The sequence below is a fragment of the Ascaphus truei genome, chromosome 14, assembly GCF_040206685.1.
Source record: "Ascaphus truei isolate aAscTru1 chromosome 14, aAscTru1.hap1, whole genome shotgun sequence".
NCBI lineage: Eukaryota > Metazoa > Chordata > Amphibia > Anura > Ascaphidae > Ascaphus > Ascaphus truei.
The window spans coordinates 2,529,482-2,549,317 of record NC_134496.1 but is presented as its reverse complement, the minus strand read 5'-3'; the positions used below and the strand labels follow the sequence as shown (position 1 = coordinate 2,549,317).

Below are 19,836 nucleotides of genomic sequence, written 5' to 3'. Positions count from 1 at the left end.
GAAAAACATAATGAACATTAGGCAACCATAAGCTCACCGCATCTTATCTTTTCTTGCAAACTGTTGAACTTTAAATGATAAAAAATAATGATAATGGGGAAGGGGAGGGGGGAGAAAAGGGGGAAGAGAGAAAGAAAGAGAAAGAAGAAAAGAAAGAAAGCGCTCTGCAGGTCCTCACATCTCGCCACCAACTCCTCCGCACCCAGCACCCTATAGTTCTTTTAGTCTATCCCAAGACCTGTGTAGCAGTGCAGAGGACACCCAATCTGAATATTTAAAGGGGCCCATAACCTCTTTAAATGTGTCGGGAGGCAGTGTGTCCAGAAAGGGTTCCCACTTACTCAGGAATTTATCTCTTCTTTTCCTAATGTCTCCAAATGAGTCACATTTTTCACTCATCATAACTGCAAACAGATAAGATTCGAATTGTCCAATTGTTGGAGCGAATGGTTTTAGGCAGTTGACCAGAATCAGCTTGCGTGCTAAAAGGAGAATCATTCCCGCCAGCTGTGGCACACTGACAGTCAAGGTATTCCAGCCTCCAGATATCCAAATAACATTGGTTTAAAGTCATGGGGAAGCTTTGTTTTTAGCAGTTTGTTTAGAAACCTTAAGGTTTTATTCCAGAATGTCTTTATTTTTCTGCAGAACCACAGGCAATATGAGATATTGGCGCTGGTACTGCCGCACTTTTTACACCCAATTGGAGAAATGTGTTGAAATTTGTTTAGTTGTGCTGGGGTGAGGAATAGGGGAATAGGGAACAATCCCCTAACTGGTGCTACAAACGTCACATGTGGTATAGAAATATGTTAAACAAATCCGGAATCCATGTAGCATGAAATGACAAATCAATCCAGGTGCACAATGAGGTGTGTAAATGAAGGCCATCTCACTCCTGTTAGAGCCCCATAAGGTAAGACCAGTAGGGGGGTCTGACTGTGCTGACAAGGGCAAGTGAAGAAAAATCAACACTCACCCTGTGTGAAAGCACATGCTTCTGCCCGGCGGTCTGGACGGCTGGAGGGATGTGAGAAGCACACTGGCAACCGAAGGAAGTTCCGTGTAAATAAATAAACTCACGAAGTCCGCTGGATCCCGGTGAGGCGTGCTTCAGTCCAGGTAAGTACAGCAAAAGTTCAAAGAAGGGACTGATCACAGCAAGTGATAGGGCTGGAGGCAGGTAACCAATAAAAAAGTATTTATTTAATTAAACAGCATAACATCAGACAGATACAGCCCAGATAAGTCCATTACCTGTCTTTTTCCTGCTATAGCATGGTTGATTTTGATATGAGCACACCTGGTCTAGTGGGTTGTCTGCTACTTAAGGAGCCCTGTTCACAAGCTGGGTTACTCTTTGATAAAGCGCCTGATGGGCGAGAAACGCATCAGAAGACCCTGTATCTGTCTGATGTTATGCTGTTTAATTAAATAAATACTTTTTTTATTGGTTACCTGCCTCCAGCCCTATCACTTGCTGTGATCAGTCCCTTCTTTGAACTTTTGCTGGGGTGAGGAATGCCCGATTCAATATTCTAATCTGCAGTTCCCTTAAATTTGCATCCAGAGTAATGGAACGGACACTCCCGTAGCCTCTTACCAGGACCTCTTGATCTATCAGATCAGGGAAGTCCACCTGCCACTTAACCAATAAAAGACTCCAGAGACCCACAGTACGGGTCGCTATAAGGGCGGTATAGATACGTTTAGATGTAAAACCTGTTTGAATGGAGATCTCAAGTCCGGACTCCAAGGCATTGTGTTCTAATAGGGATGGATGTTCCCTCATCAAGGAAGTCACATAATGACTTAACTGTAAGTAAGCAAAGAAGTATTTATTTAGTAATTGATATCTTTCTTGGAGTTGTTGGAAAGTTGGGAAAATGTGTTGTCCTGTGTTAAAACAGTCTGCGACATGAACAAGTCCTCTACTGGCCCAAGTCCTGAAAACTGCGGACTCGGTCAGGACATGCTTAGGGGGCTAGTTACTGGCATTATAGGAGGTAAACTCATATGGCATCTGGGGAGCTGCTGCTTTAAGCTCAAACTTACTACACAGTGCTCATTTTTGGCTTCACCAGAATTGGGCTTTAAAGTGCTTTAAGCCTTCGCACCATTGAGTAACTTTACTCACATCTCCTTACTCATGTTGCTCTTCTCTCCATTCTCACTCGTCTCTGTCTCCAACCTCTCCCAACAGCCCTCAGCCCCTTTCCCGTGGATTCAGCCCAGAGAGAGACCTCCTGAGCCCAGAAGGAGAGCTGCAGAAGTCTCCCAGTGGTGGACTGAAGATCCCTCCCTGCTTGTTTGTTCCTGACATACAAGAGATCCGGGTCAGGTAAGGAGAGGAGGTAGCAGGATAGAATTGGGTTATAATGGGAGAGAAGGTTCAGTGACAAGGACAAGACCACAAAAAGAGCCCCCTCCCTCCATGAACGGACCAGATCACAAAGGTACGAGCAGTGGTAGAAGTGGCTTCAAAAACCTGTGGCATAGTGTAGGACTTAATTTTTTTTTTTACATTGGGGACAAGCTATTTCCTAAAATAAATATTTATTTTCTGTAAATCGAAGGTTATTTAAGTTTGTTAGGGAACAAAAAGTAGTGGTTCTCTAAGGTTGCAAATTAAAAAGTGGTGGTACTGTGAGGGATGGAGTGCATTTGGAAGAAACAAGACAATCTTTCAAGGGAATAAGGGTCTTAAGAGAAATGTGTTCGACCAGTGTATTCTGCCCTTGCACTCGTATGGATGTAAAACTTGGACCCTAATTGCGAAGATAATTCAGAAGCTTCAGACAACTCAAAGTACGGAGATGTATGCTGGGTATTACCTGAAGAGACAGGAGAAAGAATGAATGAGTTTGGAAGCAAACAAGTCTGTGACATCATCGCCATCATCATCATCATCACGTTTGCCTTCCTCTGGATCAATATACTGTAAGTACGGATATAGGATAAAGTATCGGTCGTCTAAATTTAGCATAGGTTGAACTTGATGGACGTATGTCTTTTTCAACCTCATCTACTATGTAACTATGTAATCACATGGGTGAAAATGTAAAATGGCAGTGGGCTGGATATATTGAAGAAATTACCATCATTGAACAAAGATGGTACTCGACTGGATGCCAAGGGGCATCACAAGAATAAGAATGATCAAAAGTAAGAGGGTAGGATTAAATTATGACATTTGTTGGAGCAATGTGGAGGAGAGTCTTGAAACCGCAGTACTTGAAGAATCATTGGGGAGGCCTTCACCTGACTGCAGGGTTCCCACTGGTACAGTCTTATACTAGGTGACACTCTCCAGGGATGGTAGAAGACGAACCTTTGATGCTGGTGGACTAGGGTTCTTTTCTGTAGCAGCAACAGCAGGGACCTATCCCTTCAGGTTCCATCTGCCAAACTTTCCCTCTATTGTGGCAACTCACCTATTGGTAGTCCTATAGCCCAGAAGGCCGACAATTCCTTACCAGGACATTGCACCATCAGGGCAGGGTTTTGTCACCTAGATTGCCCTCCTAGTTAATCCTAAATACACCCATGGGGACCTCCATTTTATACTCTTAAGCCAGGCCGCAAACTTTTCCCCCTGCGCCCCCTGCTTGCCCCCCTCCTACCCCCTTACCTTGGCTCCGACATGAAATGACGCCATGGGGTCATGTGACGTCACGTGGCCCACGGTATCATTTGACGCTGCATTGCCATGATGACACGTCTTTAGAAGCCAAGCTAAGTGAAGTTACAGAGGCCTTGTGTGGTCCCCCAAGCATTTAATTTGGATAGCCACATATATACTGTATGTAACCCTCCCTGCCAGCTCCTAGGGAGTTTACATCAGGGTCTCTTAGACTGGCTACTCAGGATGCATTACCTTACTCATGGTCAAGGCTTCATGTGGCTGGGCAATGAGGTACCAATGTTATAAATGATGGGAGCCAGGAACTTTTGTAGTACAAACAACATTCTTTATTTGCCCTCTCTTACTAGGGCTCTTTCATCCATACACAATACACATAAAGGCATACCCCGCATTAACATACGCAATGGGACCGGAGCATGTATGTAAAGCGAAAATGTACTTAAAGTGAAGCACTACCTTTTCCCACTTATCGATGCATGTAGTGTACTGCAACCGTAATATACAGTACGTGCATAACTGATGTAACTAACACATGTGTAACAGGCTCTATAGTCTCCCCGCTTGCGCACAGCTTCGGTACAGGTAGGGAGCCGGTACGCTGTTCAGGACGTTATGACAGGCGCATGCGTGAGCTGCCGTTTGCCTATTGGGCGATATGTACTTACTCGCGAGTGTACTTAAAGTGAGTGTACTTAAAGTGAGTGTCCTTAAACCGGGGTATGCCTGTACTGTAGTTATAGATGGTGTCAGATCCATGTGGGTGGCTTGTACTCTTGATTATTGCAACCCCAGGTATCCTCTCAACACCCTGGGGAGGTGCGGACACTTGGCTGATGTTCTGTCCCAGGCTCACTGTGGCTAATGAGTTGAGAAAGGCAGTTTACGCAATTCCTTCTCCTATACAAAATGGGGTCTTCTTAATTTCTGGTGTTTTTATTATAAGAATATTAACAGAAATAAAAGGGGGAAAAAGTTTTGGGGATGTATAAAAATAAGGAATAGGTAAGAAACAAAACTCCCGCAGAGGGAGAGCGGGTTGGAGAACCTTAGCACAGAGGTACTGTAGCAATCTCTAAAAGGAAAGAACTACAACACAGTGCTAAAAGGAAACAGTTTAGACTGTACCAATGGACAGGGAGAAAGGAACGGCCCAAAGCCTGAGGGGGTAGAGAGAGGGGGTTGCCAAGGCAACAGACAGAAACAGGAAGAGAACTGCACAGGAGACAGGACACTCCACGTCTGGTATCAGTAGATACAACTATAAAAACATATGTGGAACATATAATAAAGATACAATAAAACAACAGTTTTAAAGTCCATAATCCACATTAATTCCATGGTATCAACCGGTACCACTGGGTCTCCAAAGTCCTTTTGGTGACACAGGTGCAAAGGTATGTGCACCAGTCAAGTATGGCTTTGTGCTCCTTAATGTCTCTTCGGGAGCCATAGAATAAAGTGGGACCCACAAATAGTAATAGACCAAGGGCTCCAATTTTCTAATTTTCTAGTGTCCAGGTGAGACATTAGAAGAATGGTCTCTGTAATAAAGGTTTTACTTCAACTTTACAGACCTTTCTATCTGCACAAGGAATCGTCTTGACAATAAGACCCATTGGCCACTCTTTTGCTCAACTTGTTCCTCTTTGAGCAAGATGATGTCTCCTTCTTGAATGTCTTGTTTGTCCAACCGGGACAGGAATGCCTCCCACCTTCTGTGTGAGGAGCATAGAAGGGGTCAAGATATTCGGTGACTCAGGATCTGTAGATACTGGAATCAAAGGCTTTGCGTTGACAATTGCTGAGACTCTGGCCTCCAGAATCATAGAGTCCAAAATGCATCAATCAATTCCAATCCTTCGCTCCCAAGCTCTTCTCATGTGAGAGGAATGGGGAGAGTTAAATGTCCACGTGCAACCATGATCATGCAAGTACTTCTGGATACTGACATCTTCATTGTATTTTGGATGAAAGAATCAAACCACGCTCATGCTTCCTAAAAAGGATCTTGAAGTAGATCAGCTCTCCCCTCTTGCTGCTGCTGTGATGTGAAGGCACCCCTCCTTCACCGGTAACCGCCGTGGGAAGACTCCGGCGCCGGATAGAAATGAAAAATAAACAGAAGCGCACCAAGGGTCAAGATATATGAAATAAACAAGTAAAATAGTAACAAATAAAAACTTACATATAAAATTATATAAGTCCAGTAGAGGCCAGTGCACAGGTAACCAGTTCAAACGAATGGTAGGCGCAGGAGGTATATGCTGAGGCTCACAGATCAGTCACGCGCACTGGGGCTGACTTGCTCGACAAAACTCAGTTGTTACTTCCGGGTTGCGGCTTCTCGCAGGACCCGTATTCAGTAGTCCACCACAATCGCCGGTGTTCTGTACTTCCAGCACACATCCCACTCGAGCGAGCCGGATGCAAGTGGCTCAAACCTCTGTGGGAGGGCTGGGACTTGTACAGCCAAGAGTCTGGATACCTGTATGCACTGTGTGAACTCCGCAACGCGTTTCACACAATGATGATGATGATAAAAGGGTGAAATTAAATAACTAGGGTAGAACACTGCAAAGAAGATTAGGGGAGCACATATACAATATTAAAAGAGGCTTTGAGTCCCATAATGTATCTCTCCACTTTAAAATAAAACATGCACAAAGTCCAGCAGGACTGAAATGCCAAGCCATCGAATGTCCCACATTCTGCAAGCGAGGAGGAGATCAATTTAATCTCATCTCCAAAAGAGAATCATTTTGGATTTTTGAATTAAAAACGCTCAGTCCACAGGGGTTAAACATTGAATTTGACCTATCGGCTTTCCTTAAATAATATTACATAAAATGAACAGTGGTTTTGTCTGCCGACAAGTGTTAAAAGTATCACACTTCTGATTGTCACTGTTCACCATATGTATTTGCCTGCCAAATATCATTAAGTTCGTTTTATTTAAGGTTATTTAATTTCACCCTTTTATATTAATTATTAATATTCACACTTACAACTAATAATATTGTCGTAATTCATTATGAGAAATTCACTATATTATTTATTTAATAATAACACAACATTGTGATTAATAGTACATTGTAAGTTATTCTCTTATGGTTCCTACCTGATATATATTGTCTCTTCAATAGGTGCTAAGCAATATGTTGTTTAAATATATGTTGAAAACTATATACGTTGTTAAAAATATATATTGTTCTTTGTTTTTGCATATTTATATTCAAGCATTAGATTGTTTGATTTTGATGTATTTTGTTGTGTATCACTGTATATGTTGTAGCAAATTGTATTGTATTGATGTATTGATATATTGACTTATCTGCACAGGCACGGTTGTTCTAAACTTCATCTAATTAGTGTCTATTATGAAGGAAGGTTTTATTTATTTCCCCCTATAAATTATGAACCGTAATCTGGGCATTCATGATTCAATATTGATCAATATTGCAATTATATTTCATTCATTTTAATTTGTTTACCTTCTGTTACCTTTTTGATGTTATTCATGTTCTATTAGAGAACTATTCACATTCATGTTCTATCAGAGGACTCTTTACTGGGTGTCATCTAAAGTAATTAACAATTACCATAATTGAATGAATTGGGGTATATATAAAAGCACAGACCCATGCAGCATCTATCCCTGACGAAGAAACCCACTATTAGGAGTTTCGAAACGCGTTGGAGGTTTTTTGGCATCGCAGGGACACCGTAGCAGTGAGATCCAGGTGGTGACGTCAGCAGAGGAGCCGATCGACCAGACTCTGGCAGCAAGCAGACTCCGAGTATAGAAGGCGATCCTCCCCCAGTGACTGGCTTATTTCACCCCACGGCGAGCGGTATACCTGGCGAAAAAGACCCTAAAACAAATGTGCATCTCCTAGTCACCTTTTGGTGAGTAGGATTTCAATTTTTATCAAGGCGGAGTAAGTTTCATCTTGCAAGTGCACAAGCACATGAAAGTTTTTTATATTGCATTACAATGTTTGGTTCAATTGTTTTATAATTAATTGTTTTATATTAAATTGCTCTCTTTACAATTTTGTTCCTGGGTAATGCACCATTGCAGTGTTTTCTGTACAACTTGTCTTCCTTTCTTGAGGTATTAGCTTAAGAGAAGAACTTTATCCACAACTATGAGCTCTACTGCTAAAACTGCTCCACACTGCTTGAACCTTGGTCAGGTTGTGGTGCCAACTTAGCCTTGCCAAGGATGAATCTAATAAGTTGTTCTCCATTGGCCTTTAAGTAACCACTGCTGCTATGGCTTTCATTGAAGCGCCTGAGAAAACGCAAATCTCTTCGTTGCGTGTTGCGGTGAGGGATATGTGTGAGTAGGTGTCTAGGATCTGAAGTTGCCCAAGGGTCTTCAAGGAATCCTTCCTCGTTTCCCACTCTCGTTTGTTTTCTGGAGGTAATGGAGTATTCCAGTCCCGTGTTTCCGCAGACAGCTCTTTGAGGAGAGACTTTCCTCGTATGGTGACTGGGGCTACGAATCCAAGAGGGTTGTAGAGACTGTTGATTGTAGACAGGACTCCACGTCGGGTGTATGGCTTCTCTTCAATGAATACTTGGAACATAAATGTGCCCGCTTTAAGATCCCAGCCTCCAGACTTACTGGCACCAACTTGGTAGCTTGGGAAGGCTGTCAGAACATTGGTTCTGAAAGTCCCAGCTCATTACCATGCACAACAGTATATCTTATGTTCAAAACACAATGTTAATAAAATATACTTTCTGTGTCCTAAGTCTCTGGGTATGGGGAATAGAATAAAAAGCTGCACTTTATTTTCTATTAGCCTATATTCCCCACACACTGTTTCAGGGACTTGGACTGGACTGTAAGACTTCCCTCACAACCTTATCTATGGTTGGAGAACTCATGAACCCCTATATAGGTTCTGGGTGACCTGGGCATTAACTGGGTATCCCCTTTAACCTAGGGACCCCTTATAGTTACAGGGACACTGTCCACCATTTACCTTTCTGGGCAGTGCCTGGCCTTTATTAGGAGCCTGATTACCCCCTCACCGTCACACGAAGACATGCACTTTCATCTTGTACTCTGTGATCTTGTCATCAACGTTGTTGTTATGTTACCACAGGAACCTTATGTAGTTTCTGGTGTCTTATCGAACGAGGAAACCGTGAAACATCTGTTGAATGCCGGCTGTTATGGCAATAGGCTCCTTTCAAAAGCAAATGAACACTCCTAGAAGACTATTCTTTAAGCCTGTTCCAGTTAGAAGAACGTCGTTTAAGGAGACTTTCTAGAATTGGGCACTTGAATCAAATACTACCCGGATTTGACCAGGTTTCTGGGGCTGATAAACATGAAATGATTGAAGGAAGGCGAAGAATGTTGGTACCTTCTGTGGAGGAGCTGGTTCTGCATGACCACTATTGAATATCTTTTCCATGAAGGCTACGAAGTGACAGTTTCTTTTCCAAGTTGCGATGTAGCGAAGTAAGGCTAGAGAGGGCCTGCTCTCTGTTTTTCAGGAGATGTCTGCTGAGTGAAGGGAATGGAAGTGGCTATTTCCCTAAGATATGGGTGCAGACGTGCCACGTCTGGTGTGGGAATTTCATTCCTGTCCTCTGCTATCTGATTACACGCTATAAGTGTAGGGAGTGGTATCTTTATTCTACCATCTATGGAACACATGATGTAGCTGTTTCCTCTCCTTCCTGTTGTTTCCGTCCATCCTGCGCATGTTCTCAGTGTGTAACAAGCGTTGTCTCATATGTTGTATAAGTCAAATAACTCTGACCTGACTAATGATCGGTTTCTTTGAACATCGATGATGGCGTAGATTCTTGTAGCCCTCGCAGGTTGTCCCTCAGGGTGTACTGCAACAAGACATATTGTCAGGGTCTCCTAGACATCCTGCTCCTAGCCATAGTTCCTTTCTCTGTCCACCGGGTGTGCTGCTCGTTTCTGTCTGCTCTGGGGTTCCTCTGTCTGTCTCCTCTTGTTGCTCCTGTCCTCTGTCCTTATAGTTCCTGTTTCCTGTTCTTGCCTTTGTTTTGTGATCCTGACTCCTGTTGCTGCCCTGATATGATCTGACCTGACCTGACCTGTTCCCTGTAGTCCTGATTACATATTAAAGGCCCTTGCCTATGATCTGGCTTGTCCCGTTTGTTTCCTGCTCCCTGCTCCCTAGCCTAAGTTCCTGCTCCATAGTCTCAGTTCCTGCTCCCCTGCCCTGCTCCTGCCTTCCTGTTGCCAGCACTGCCTGTGACCACGACGATCCTGCTTGCTGCCTGCCACGAACCCTGCTTGTGACCCCAACAATCCTTCCCGGCACCCCTAGGTCTTACCTGCTACAGGGGTCTCCATGTGACACATATTTTGGAGCAGTATTTCTCATCACGTCCTTCTCCAAAAACCTTGGTGCACTTGGATGTGAGTAAGTACAGAAAGCAAGAACCCAGTAGAAGCACTCAATACCCTGTTGAATATTGATGAGTACTTTAAAATAAATGTTTAATGATCATCAGATTAAAAAAATGGGAGTTAAAATCCAAGGATAGGACACACACAGTATAATCCTATATCGGGAAAAATATAATAACTGCGCCAACCGTGATAAAATGGGTTCAAAGTTTCAGTCCCTCATAGAGTGAGCCTGCTGCCAGAGTTTCTTCCAGAGGTGATTCACCAACCTCTGTACGTAGTCACAGAAAAGAAGGGGGGGGATCCTCCGGCGCACAAGTCTGTGGAGACCACCCGATTGTCATTCACATCCCTGCATTACCATCCTACCAACTGGGACAGACTCCACGCAGACACCTAACCACTTAGGAGGACGTTTGGTGGAGCCTGAAGACATTTCCTCTCTATGCCATTTTTGAATGGCCGCTAGTGAGTTTGCAATCTCTTTTTAATCAATTTTGTTAATAAACAGTATTATACTATGTTTCCCTTTTTTCCCCCCTTTTTCTGAGGTAACACTAAGAAGTACACACTATCCCCAAGCTGGAATTTGGTGCTTTAATCTGTCCTGGAAATACGAGTGAAACCACGAGCCGGAGGATCCCCCCTTCTTTTCTGTGACATAATCCTATATCGAGTGCTTAAAACACTCTGGATTATATACAGATTGGAACAATTGAGTGGAATTAGATCAATGTTCCAGAGGGAGCTGATACGCAGAAAGAAACGCTTTCTCAAGGCTGTAATGATAGGGGCACCCCTGCCCTGCTCCTGCCTTCCTGTTGCCAGCACTGCCTGTGACCACGACGATCCTGCTTGCTGCCTGCCACCGCACCCTGCTTGTGACTCCAACAATCCTTGCCTGCTCCCCGCTGTTCCCGGCACCCCGAGGTCTTACCTGTTACAGGGGTCTCCCTGTGACACTCTATCCCTTAATAGGCTGTTATATACAGCATGAGATTCTGATTATCTGTCATGAATCTACCATATGTTTAATCAACAGAGCTGTTACAGCAATGTTACTCTGATTACAGTCACAGTCAATGCTGTTTGATTTTAAACCCGTATATTTTATATTCGCTGATGACAATAAAGAATAAAGAATAAATTTTAAACATAACATCATACCATCCTTGTGACACATATTTTGGAGCAGGATTTATCATCACGTCCTTCTCCAAAAACCTTGGTGCACTTGGATGTGACAGATGGTAGTGATATTTTCTCTTCTTCCTCCTCCCCACCATGCTTTGGCATGTGGGTAGGGGCCTTAAATTTATTAGGTTTAAATGTCTCTGGATGTAAAGCTGCTACATGCTTGTCACTACCACACTCTGGCATTTGGTAGCTTCTTTACAGTCTCTGAACAGGTGACTTGTGGAAGTGCAGCATTTGAAGCAAACTCAAAGTTCGTTGAGTAAGCTCATGCGTTCCTCTATGGGCTTCATTCTAAACCCAATACATAGTTACTCAGTTACATAGTAGATGAGGTTGAAAAAAGACATACGTCCATCAAGTTCAACCTATGCTAAATTTAGACAACAGATACTTTATCCTATATCTATACTTACTTATTGATCCAGAGGAAGGCAAACAAAAAAAACCAGGGTCATATCATCCAATGATATCTCATAAGAGGAAAAATAAATTCCTTCCTGACTCCAAGAATTGGCAATCGGATTAATCCCTGGATCAACAGCCTTCCCATGTACAGTATACTTATTTTGTATATCGCTGTATACCTTTCCTTTCTAAAAAGATATCCAACTTTTTTTTTTAACAAATCTATTGTATCTGCCATCACAGTCCCATGGGTAATGAATTCCACATTTTAACTTCCCTTACTGTAAAGAACCCATTCCTTTGTTGCTGGTGAAATCTTCTTTCCTCCAACCTTAAGGGATGGACCCGAGTCCTTTGTACTCCCTGTGGGATGAATATTACTTTTGAAAGCTCCTTGTATTGTCCCCGAATATATTTGTATATAGTTATCATATCCCCTCTTAGATGCCTCTTTTCTAATGTAAATAAATCTAATTTAGCTAGCCTCCCCTCATAAGTTAGATTGTCCATCCCCTTTATTAATTTGGTGGCTCTTCTCTGCACTCTCTCTAGTTCCATAATGTCTTTTCTTAGGATTGGTGCCCAAAATTGTACTCCATATTCAAGGTGTGGTCTTACTAATGCTTTGTAAAGGGACATAACATTTGTTATGCTCTATCACTAGGGGCCCCTTCCCAGGCCCTGGCTGACTCGATAGGGATAACAGATCTGCATCCTGCTCCTGTCAATGAACTATCATTCCTAGGCAGATTATGTCTGAGGCCTGTGCGGACCTGCCTGTAGAGCTGGTCCGTTTGCACCCGGGGGCCTCCCTCATGGAGACCTCAACCCCATATAATAGGAAAAGGCATCACTCTTTGTGGATCTGCACCCATAGGGGGGTTACATATGTATATACTAATACAATTATCACTTTTTTTCACAAAGGAATGCATGTTATCTATATTGTCTTGTGCTCAATTGCTTGTAATACAGTGCACCCTTATTTATCTACATACAGAAGTGTGCAGCTCTATGAAATATATATATATCTCCTTTGTGGCAAAATGTGATAATTGTATTAGTCCAATATCACATAAATAGATAGATACATAGATCTCCCTGCACTTCTTAAAACATTCACTAATTGGCTTTAAAAGTGTTGTTGCTGCTTTACTCCTCTGGAAGAAATAAAATGAGCGATGAGACATTGTTTTATTCAGTTATATAACTGAGCTACTTGGTTTCCTCCATCCCACCTCTCACTCCTTACAGCCCCATTGTGTCTAAGAAGGGGTACCTATACTTCCTGGAGCCGCACACAGGGGGCTGGGTGAAGAGGTACGTGGTGGTCCGGCGCCCCTACGTCTATATCTACAACAGTGAGCGGGACCCCGTGGAGAGGGCCATCCTCAACCTGTCCCAGGCCCAGGTGGAGTACAGTGAGGACCAACAGGCCATGCTGAAGGTGAGAGGCAGATACAGGAAAGGGGAGAGGCAGCGTTGCAACATCTTGGGGAAGTACATTTTCTTAATATATAATAACAAAAGGGTTATATTTAAAGATGCCAGCTCATTAAGACAATATGGGGTCTATATAACAATGCAAAACTGGGGCCATTCTGGGGCAAGCAATCTGCACTATATGTATTACAAACAACCTCATTCAAATGAATAGGATTTTCTCTTTAATGCATCCGGTGCAATTTGCTTTGCCCCAGAGTTGCAAAATTTTTACCATCATACATACTGTGGCGTCCATGAGGAGGTGTAAGACCAAGCAAAATTCGGCTCTGATTATCAGGTTGGGAAGATGGCAAGAGAGAGATGTAGAGAAAGAGGGAAGAGAACCCCAAGAAAAAGGATTGTGGCAAGGAAACGATGTGAGGTGGACTGTTCCTGCGGAGCTACTTTTAGTTATTATTAGTGGTTGAAATGGTGGACCCAAAACGTATGTCCACCGAGGCCTGTGGGAGTGGGATCTCATCTGTGCACACGTCCTGCTGTCTCCCGCAGACCCCCAATACGTTTGCGGTGTGCACGCAGCACCGCGGTATCCTGCTGCAGGCCGGCAACGACAAGGACATGCACGACTGGCTCTACGCTTTCAACCCTCTGCTGGCCGGCTCTATCCGGTGAGACTGCGTGACTGACGCTCTGCAGGGGATGAGCGAAGCACCTGCGGGGGAGGAAGAGAACATAGCGGCTTACTAGCAGTGATGGGGTGGATGGATGCTTTAGCAAGGAATGGGTTTATAGAGCAATACTGTTATGTAAAGGTAATGGGGTTGATGAAACAATGTCATAGAGGCTGGAGAAGAGAGAGAGGGTTAATTCGTGCAGCACAAGACATGGTGGGTTTCTCTGACACTTAAGAGAACATTTAGGGTTTGTTTCCAGTTGCACAGAAATCTCTACTACCTTGCGTGTTGCACAATACACATATTTAATAGGAGAATGGACCATATGTACACCAGATATTTCCATACACATTCTAGTGCTGTGACAACAGATACAAAACCCATGTAAATGAGGGGGGGGTCAGGGAAATTTCATCTGGCTGAGTTGAGGAGATAGGAGGCAAGAGCAACTGTACTATCATGATACCCACGAATGGCCAAAGTGTGTATAGGTGTTGCTGGCTGTTTTGGAACCTTGGATAACACAGTTCTACTGATACAAAGTGATGTGGTTTATAACTGTGAATTTGGAAACCAACCTCTACAAATCCTAACTGTGCCTCTGTCGTTGAGGCAATTAATGAAGCTACTGTATGAATGCACTGTCTGTAACAGAGAACATGTTTGACTTAGCATGTGACTCTCTGTCTTTCTTTTTCTCTCTTTCTTTGCTTCTCTCTTAGATCCAAACTGTCTCGACGCAGAACGGCCCAAATGAGAATTTAATGTGATCCCTGCACACTCCCCCTCTCTCATTTACTCATCCCACCCTTCATTAACCACCCAAACCTGCACATAAGAACAGCACCAATCCTTTAAAGCTCTCGCTCAGCAGGGATCACACTTCCTAGCACTCTCACTGTTTGGGGATCTCCCACATTCTCACTCTCTAGGAAATCTCACTGCACTCTCACTCTCGGCTCTATGAAAGCCTACTGTTCCTTCTTGCTGAAATCTTCCACAGTCTGCCACGCTTAGCAGGGAGGGGGCTAATAGAGCACTGCTTTATTATGTCTGTATTCAGGGGAAGAGTTAATGGAGTGATGCTCTGCAGGTTGTACAGTAGATGGCTTTAGGAAGTGTTGTTCTGCTGGTGTTTTAAAGGTCAGTGGAATAATGCTGTACAATTCTCTGAAGGGGTAAAGAGAGATGTTCTGCAAGTGTCGCTCAGCGAAGGAATAGATTGAGTGATGTTCTGCAGATCTCTAGCATGGTAGAGGTTTAAGGAGTGATGATCTCAGGGAGTCTGACAGGAATAGATCAAAATAGTGATGTTCTGCAGGTCACTAATTGTGAAGTGGGGAAGTGATGCTCTGCAGATCGCTAGTAAGAGATGTCAAAGGAGTGATCCACTGCAGAAGGAGAAAATGAAGTTCATTTCTCTGCACGCAGAACTCCTTCCTCACACACAGTGCACTTCTGCATGCCACACAGATGTGCACACTCCCTTGTTCATTTGCACTCATTTCTGGGGTCATACTCCACACCTACAAAGGAGTTCACATTCGCACACTCTCACTCACTCTCCCTTACTTACATTTCCTTGCACCATAGTAACTGTCTTTCTATTTAGTGAGGGTGTGAATGGGGCACTTGTACGGGGGGGGGGAGTGGGGGAGGGGTGAGATCACACTGCAGAATACCACGGTAGAGTAGCTCCCGTGAGTTAATGATTACAACTGGGGACGTGAGTCAGATACCCATAAGATAATATTGCCCTAGAGAGGGATATATTGAGGAGAGAAGGAGCAGCTCCTTGTGACCTTCAGCAAGTCATTTTATCTCTTTGTCAGGCACCAAAAAACATAGATTGTAAGCTCTATGGGGCAGGGACTGCAAAATGTCTCTGTAAAGTGCTACGTAAAACTAGCAGCGCTATACAAGAACAAACAATTATTATTATATTGTATGAACCCTTTATATATGATCAATTTATAATTATCCAGACAGCAGGCACTTAGCAGATGGGTAACCATCAGATTATATAAAGTTGGAGTGGGAGGGGGGGGGCTGCATGGGATTCTATATGGAGTTAAATTAATAGTTATTACACCAACAGACACTGAAGAGTTGGGTGCCCAGCTCATATCTTATGTCACTTGGCTCCACATTGGGATCCAGTTTTTTTTTTTTTACCATTTTCTTAAAGCCTTGTGATGTATTTAGACCTGTTTTAGTCCTTTGTAAGGAAAACAGCATTAGAAATACATGAGTGGATCAACCTGTGCTCCTGACTTCAACCATGGAGCTACCGTAATGTAAATACTGAACTCGTCCAATTATAAAGAACATTGCAACATGCATTAGGTTTTTAAACAATAAGAAGTTGGGAGAGCATCAGTAACGGGATGGTATATATAAATATCACAAACTCCACCGTACACAGTACAGTGATGATAAAGAACACTTAGTAAGTACATTCATGTTTTTCTTTGAGTGCTCATTTGCATGTCATTACCCAGGATCCCAGGCTGCAGAGTAAGCACTGTATGTTGTGTAAGTATGGAGTGAGGCGGGTTTGGGGGACTTGCCTGAATGTGCTCAGAGTTGTTCTTCATCATAAATGGCTGATATTACCTGATGACCACCTAAGCGTTGACTACCTTGCAGTAGTGAATATGGGGGGGAGTGACTTTGCCTTTGATAAGGAAATTGTAAGACTACAGCCAAAAAGTCCTTCTATTTATGCTGCTAGTGTGAATATAAATACAAAGTTGCAATCTCACAGGCCACAGGATGACCCAAACCCTTAAGGCACCCCAAAGAGAGGATGTACTTTAATAAGCCAAAGAAGGGAACAGTGACCCCTAAATGGGGAACTTTGCCTCCCTATGCACTTTCAGAACTATTCCCTCTTAAAACAATGTGTTGCAGGACAAACCAGGACTTACAGGGTTAATATCCTAGCAGTACTGCCCGATACCTCAACATACACAAAACCCACTTATATACGGATAACAAGGTCCTAGGGAGTCTCTCCATGTAATGTGTGTCGTGAGTATTGTCTCTGTGCTCGGTCTCGTCTTTTTGTGGTGAAAACAATGCACTCACTTATGGTGTGATCCCATTTTAAGGCTCTCTTTGCATGTGACATGTTAACTTGTGTATACCTTTAAAATGCATAAGAGAGAGTGGGGGGGGGGGGAGAGTAAAGACACAACAAGAAAAAAAGAGAGTGGGAAGGAGGTTGGAAAACAGGTATAGACAGAGAATGAGATTGATGACGGGAGAGCTATCTAAGGATAGAGAGGTCGTGAAAGTGTGCTGTAGGTCTCCCTTTGTGACTGCCTACCTCTCTTGGAGTCTCTTTGTTGATTGGAGGAGGCTGGCACTGGTCTGACTTAGATTTTGGTGCAGCGTAAGTGGGGATTTGATGGGACCTTGTCTCGTGGTCAGACTGCCTCAGAGACTCTGATGTTCCCTTATCTCATCCACTATGTGACGAGTGTGTCTGAGGCCAGAAAACCTACAGTTCACACTGTGCCTCCAGAGATGGACCAATTACAGCCTCTAACTCCTCCACCAAGAGAGAGACGCAGGTAGAGACAATAATTAGGGTTACCACCCGATTCCAAGTCTTACAGAGGAGGAAGGCTGGATCGGTATTTTACACCCCCATCCTATAAAGTAAAGTACATGCTTTTAGGACTGGCACCCTGTTGTATCATCAACACAGAGATTAGGAAGTCGTTAAAAAGGAAAGATAGATTACCACATTATAAAATAAGGAGTTTTGGTTACACAAAGAGAAAAGGACATGTAGCCTTAGAACAACGAGGGTCTTTTATCAACAAATTCTGGGTGCACAGATTGACTCCAAATGTATCAATCGTATTGATTTTAATGACATTTTCTCATTGATAAATCTAATTGTTTTTATCATCAGTGATTTGTTTAAATGTGATGCCTACGGTACATTTCCTGGCCTGTTTGAAGACAGTACATATTTATGGAGGCCGGAAAGGGGGAGTCCCACTAATATTTTAGGCTTTTGGCATTGTGCAGTAGCATTTGATATTGCTTTATATTACATGTTCATTTTCAGGTGGGGGTTTATACAAGAAATGTCCCTTCTAGTTTTCTAGAACTGTATAACACTAGTGTGGATCTTGTCATATACAGTATATCTGTCACTTTAATGGGTAGTGAGCCGAGTCCTCTCCTGCTAAGCCTGTAATATGTAAATACATTAACAATTAGCAGTTTTCATTAACCCCATGATTGCCGGGGGGAGGGGGTTGGACAACACATTGTCAAGATGTTACCAGCCGTCGACAATGTGTCAACAATTCCAGGGCTTAGTGAATAGAGATCCAGTCAAATATTTATTTCCATTCGCATCAATTTGTGGATATTCGCAGCTGGCGAAAATGGCGCAAAAGTAACAGAATTTCTAAAAAATGAGAAACGGCAATAACTTCCCAAGAGATCGTCTTTTACCCCAAATGTTGTGAATATCTTGGAGAAATTCGTGAAACTTGATGAGTTTCACCGCAAGTTTTTGCAGCATTCACTTGACACTTGTTGAAACTTCCCAATGCGGCAAGAATTCATATACAGTAATCGGGGAAAAAACAAAGAAGTAAGCGGGTTCGTGTGTAGCCAGTTTTTGGCTTTGCACAAGCCCAGGTAACATTGAAATGAACTCTTTGTGGTTCCACTAATGTTTATAACAGTAAACAAAGACGCCCAAATGCACGTCCAATATGGCAAATGATTAGATTTTTTTCTTTGTGTTTTTTCTTCCCTAAGTATGAGAAGAAAGAATATATAGACATGAATGAAATAATTTGCCATATTTGATGCATTCGGCTTCTCTTTGTTGAGTGTTGTATATTTGAGGTCCTTTTCCCAGTAGCCCTTGAATTGGCACAATTACATATATAATACTGGGTTTCCAGCTGGCTAAGATTGTATATGTCTAATTACTAATGTCTATAAAACATTTGCAGGAACATTTACAGTATGAACTGAACTGAGACATGTTCACACATCTTTATAAGGCCTATATATATATATATTGAATATAGTACGAAACAGAATAATCCACAGTTTCGCGGTGTATTAACTGCACATGACCCCGCTTCTCATTATATAGTGTGGGAGCGTTTAGGTCAGGGGCGGCCAACTCCAGTCCTCAAGGGCCACCAACAAGCCAGATTTTAGGGATATCCCTGCTTCAGCACAGGTGGCTCAATCCGTGGCTCAGTCATTCTGACTGGGCCACCTGTGCTGAAGCAGGGATATCCCTAATACCTTGCCTGTTGGTGACCATTGAGGACTGTAGTTGGCCACCCCTGGTTTATTGAATAGCCCACGTGGGTCACGTTACCATAGTTTAGCGCTGCTGCATTGAACAGCACAAATCTAATATGGGGACTACGGCTCTTTATATCAGGCCAATAAACAACACACCGGGACCCCAGGGGAATGTACTCGTTACTTTAGTACAGAGCGTAGCATCTGAACTTTGCAAATGTTGAAAGTCCGCTGCCCACCCAGTGAGGTAATATTAATAATGATTATTTGTACCCTCCCCCTCGGAGGTTGCCAGCTTCGTGCTGTCAGTTTGCCCCCCAAAAGTGGCCAGACAAATGCCACTGTATAATTGTAAGATATGATATAAATACAAGTTATTATTATCAGTACATATATTAAATATAATCATTTGTTTCCACTCATTAATCTGGAACAAAATAAAAATAAGTGACATGGGCGGCCTTTCTAAGCCTGTCAATGCATTGCCGCCTCTCTGGCAGTGAAGGGGTTAACGCGTCACATTGCCGCCTTTATGCGGGAGGCTGTCAGTTGCAGGCGCGTGGCTTTTGTGCAGCGTGCCGGAGGGTATCAGCGCTGGCTGCATAAGGTTTTACATGATGCTTTATCTGGTGTCTTATGATTGGGAAATCGTAGTATGCACAAATATATTTCATTTATATTTCCCAAAGCTGTGGTCTGAGCTGTAATTGTGTGACCCACCCTAGTATGCAAAGGCGCGTTGTGCGTCCCCTGTACAGGAC

The 19,836-nt window shown here is 43.1% G+C and overlaps 1 protein-coding gene across 13 annotated transcripts in view; it reads left to right on the top strand.

The window, feature by feature from the left end:
* The window catches only part of KIF1A (kinesin family member 1A), a 376,457-nt gene extending 359,231 nt beyond the window's left edge, over positions 1 to 17,226 (top strand). For all 13 annotated transcript variants that reach the window (XM_075569525.1, XM_075569526.1, XM_075569527.1 and 10 more), the window contains 4 exons: positions 2,204 to 2,341; positions 12,912 to 13,104; positions 13,653 to 13,771; positions 14,500 to 17,226. In XM_075569525.1, coding sequence (XP_075425640.1) covers positions 2,204 to 2,341; positions 12,912 to 13,104; positions 13,653 to 13,771; positions 14,500 to 14,542 — 493 coding nt within the window. In that variant the 3' untranslated portion in view covers positions 14,543 to 17,226. The remainder of the gene's footprint in view (positions 1 to 2,203; positions 2,342 to 12,911; positions 13,105 to 13,652; positions 13,772 to 14,499) is intronic.
* Positions 17,227 to 19,836: the final 2,610 nt, after the last annotated feature.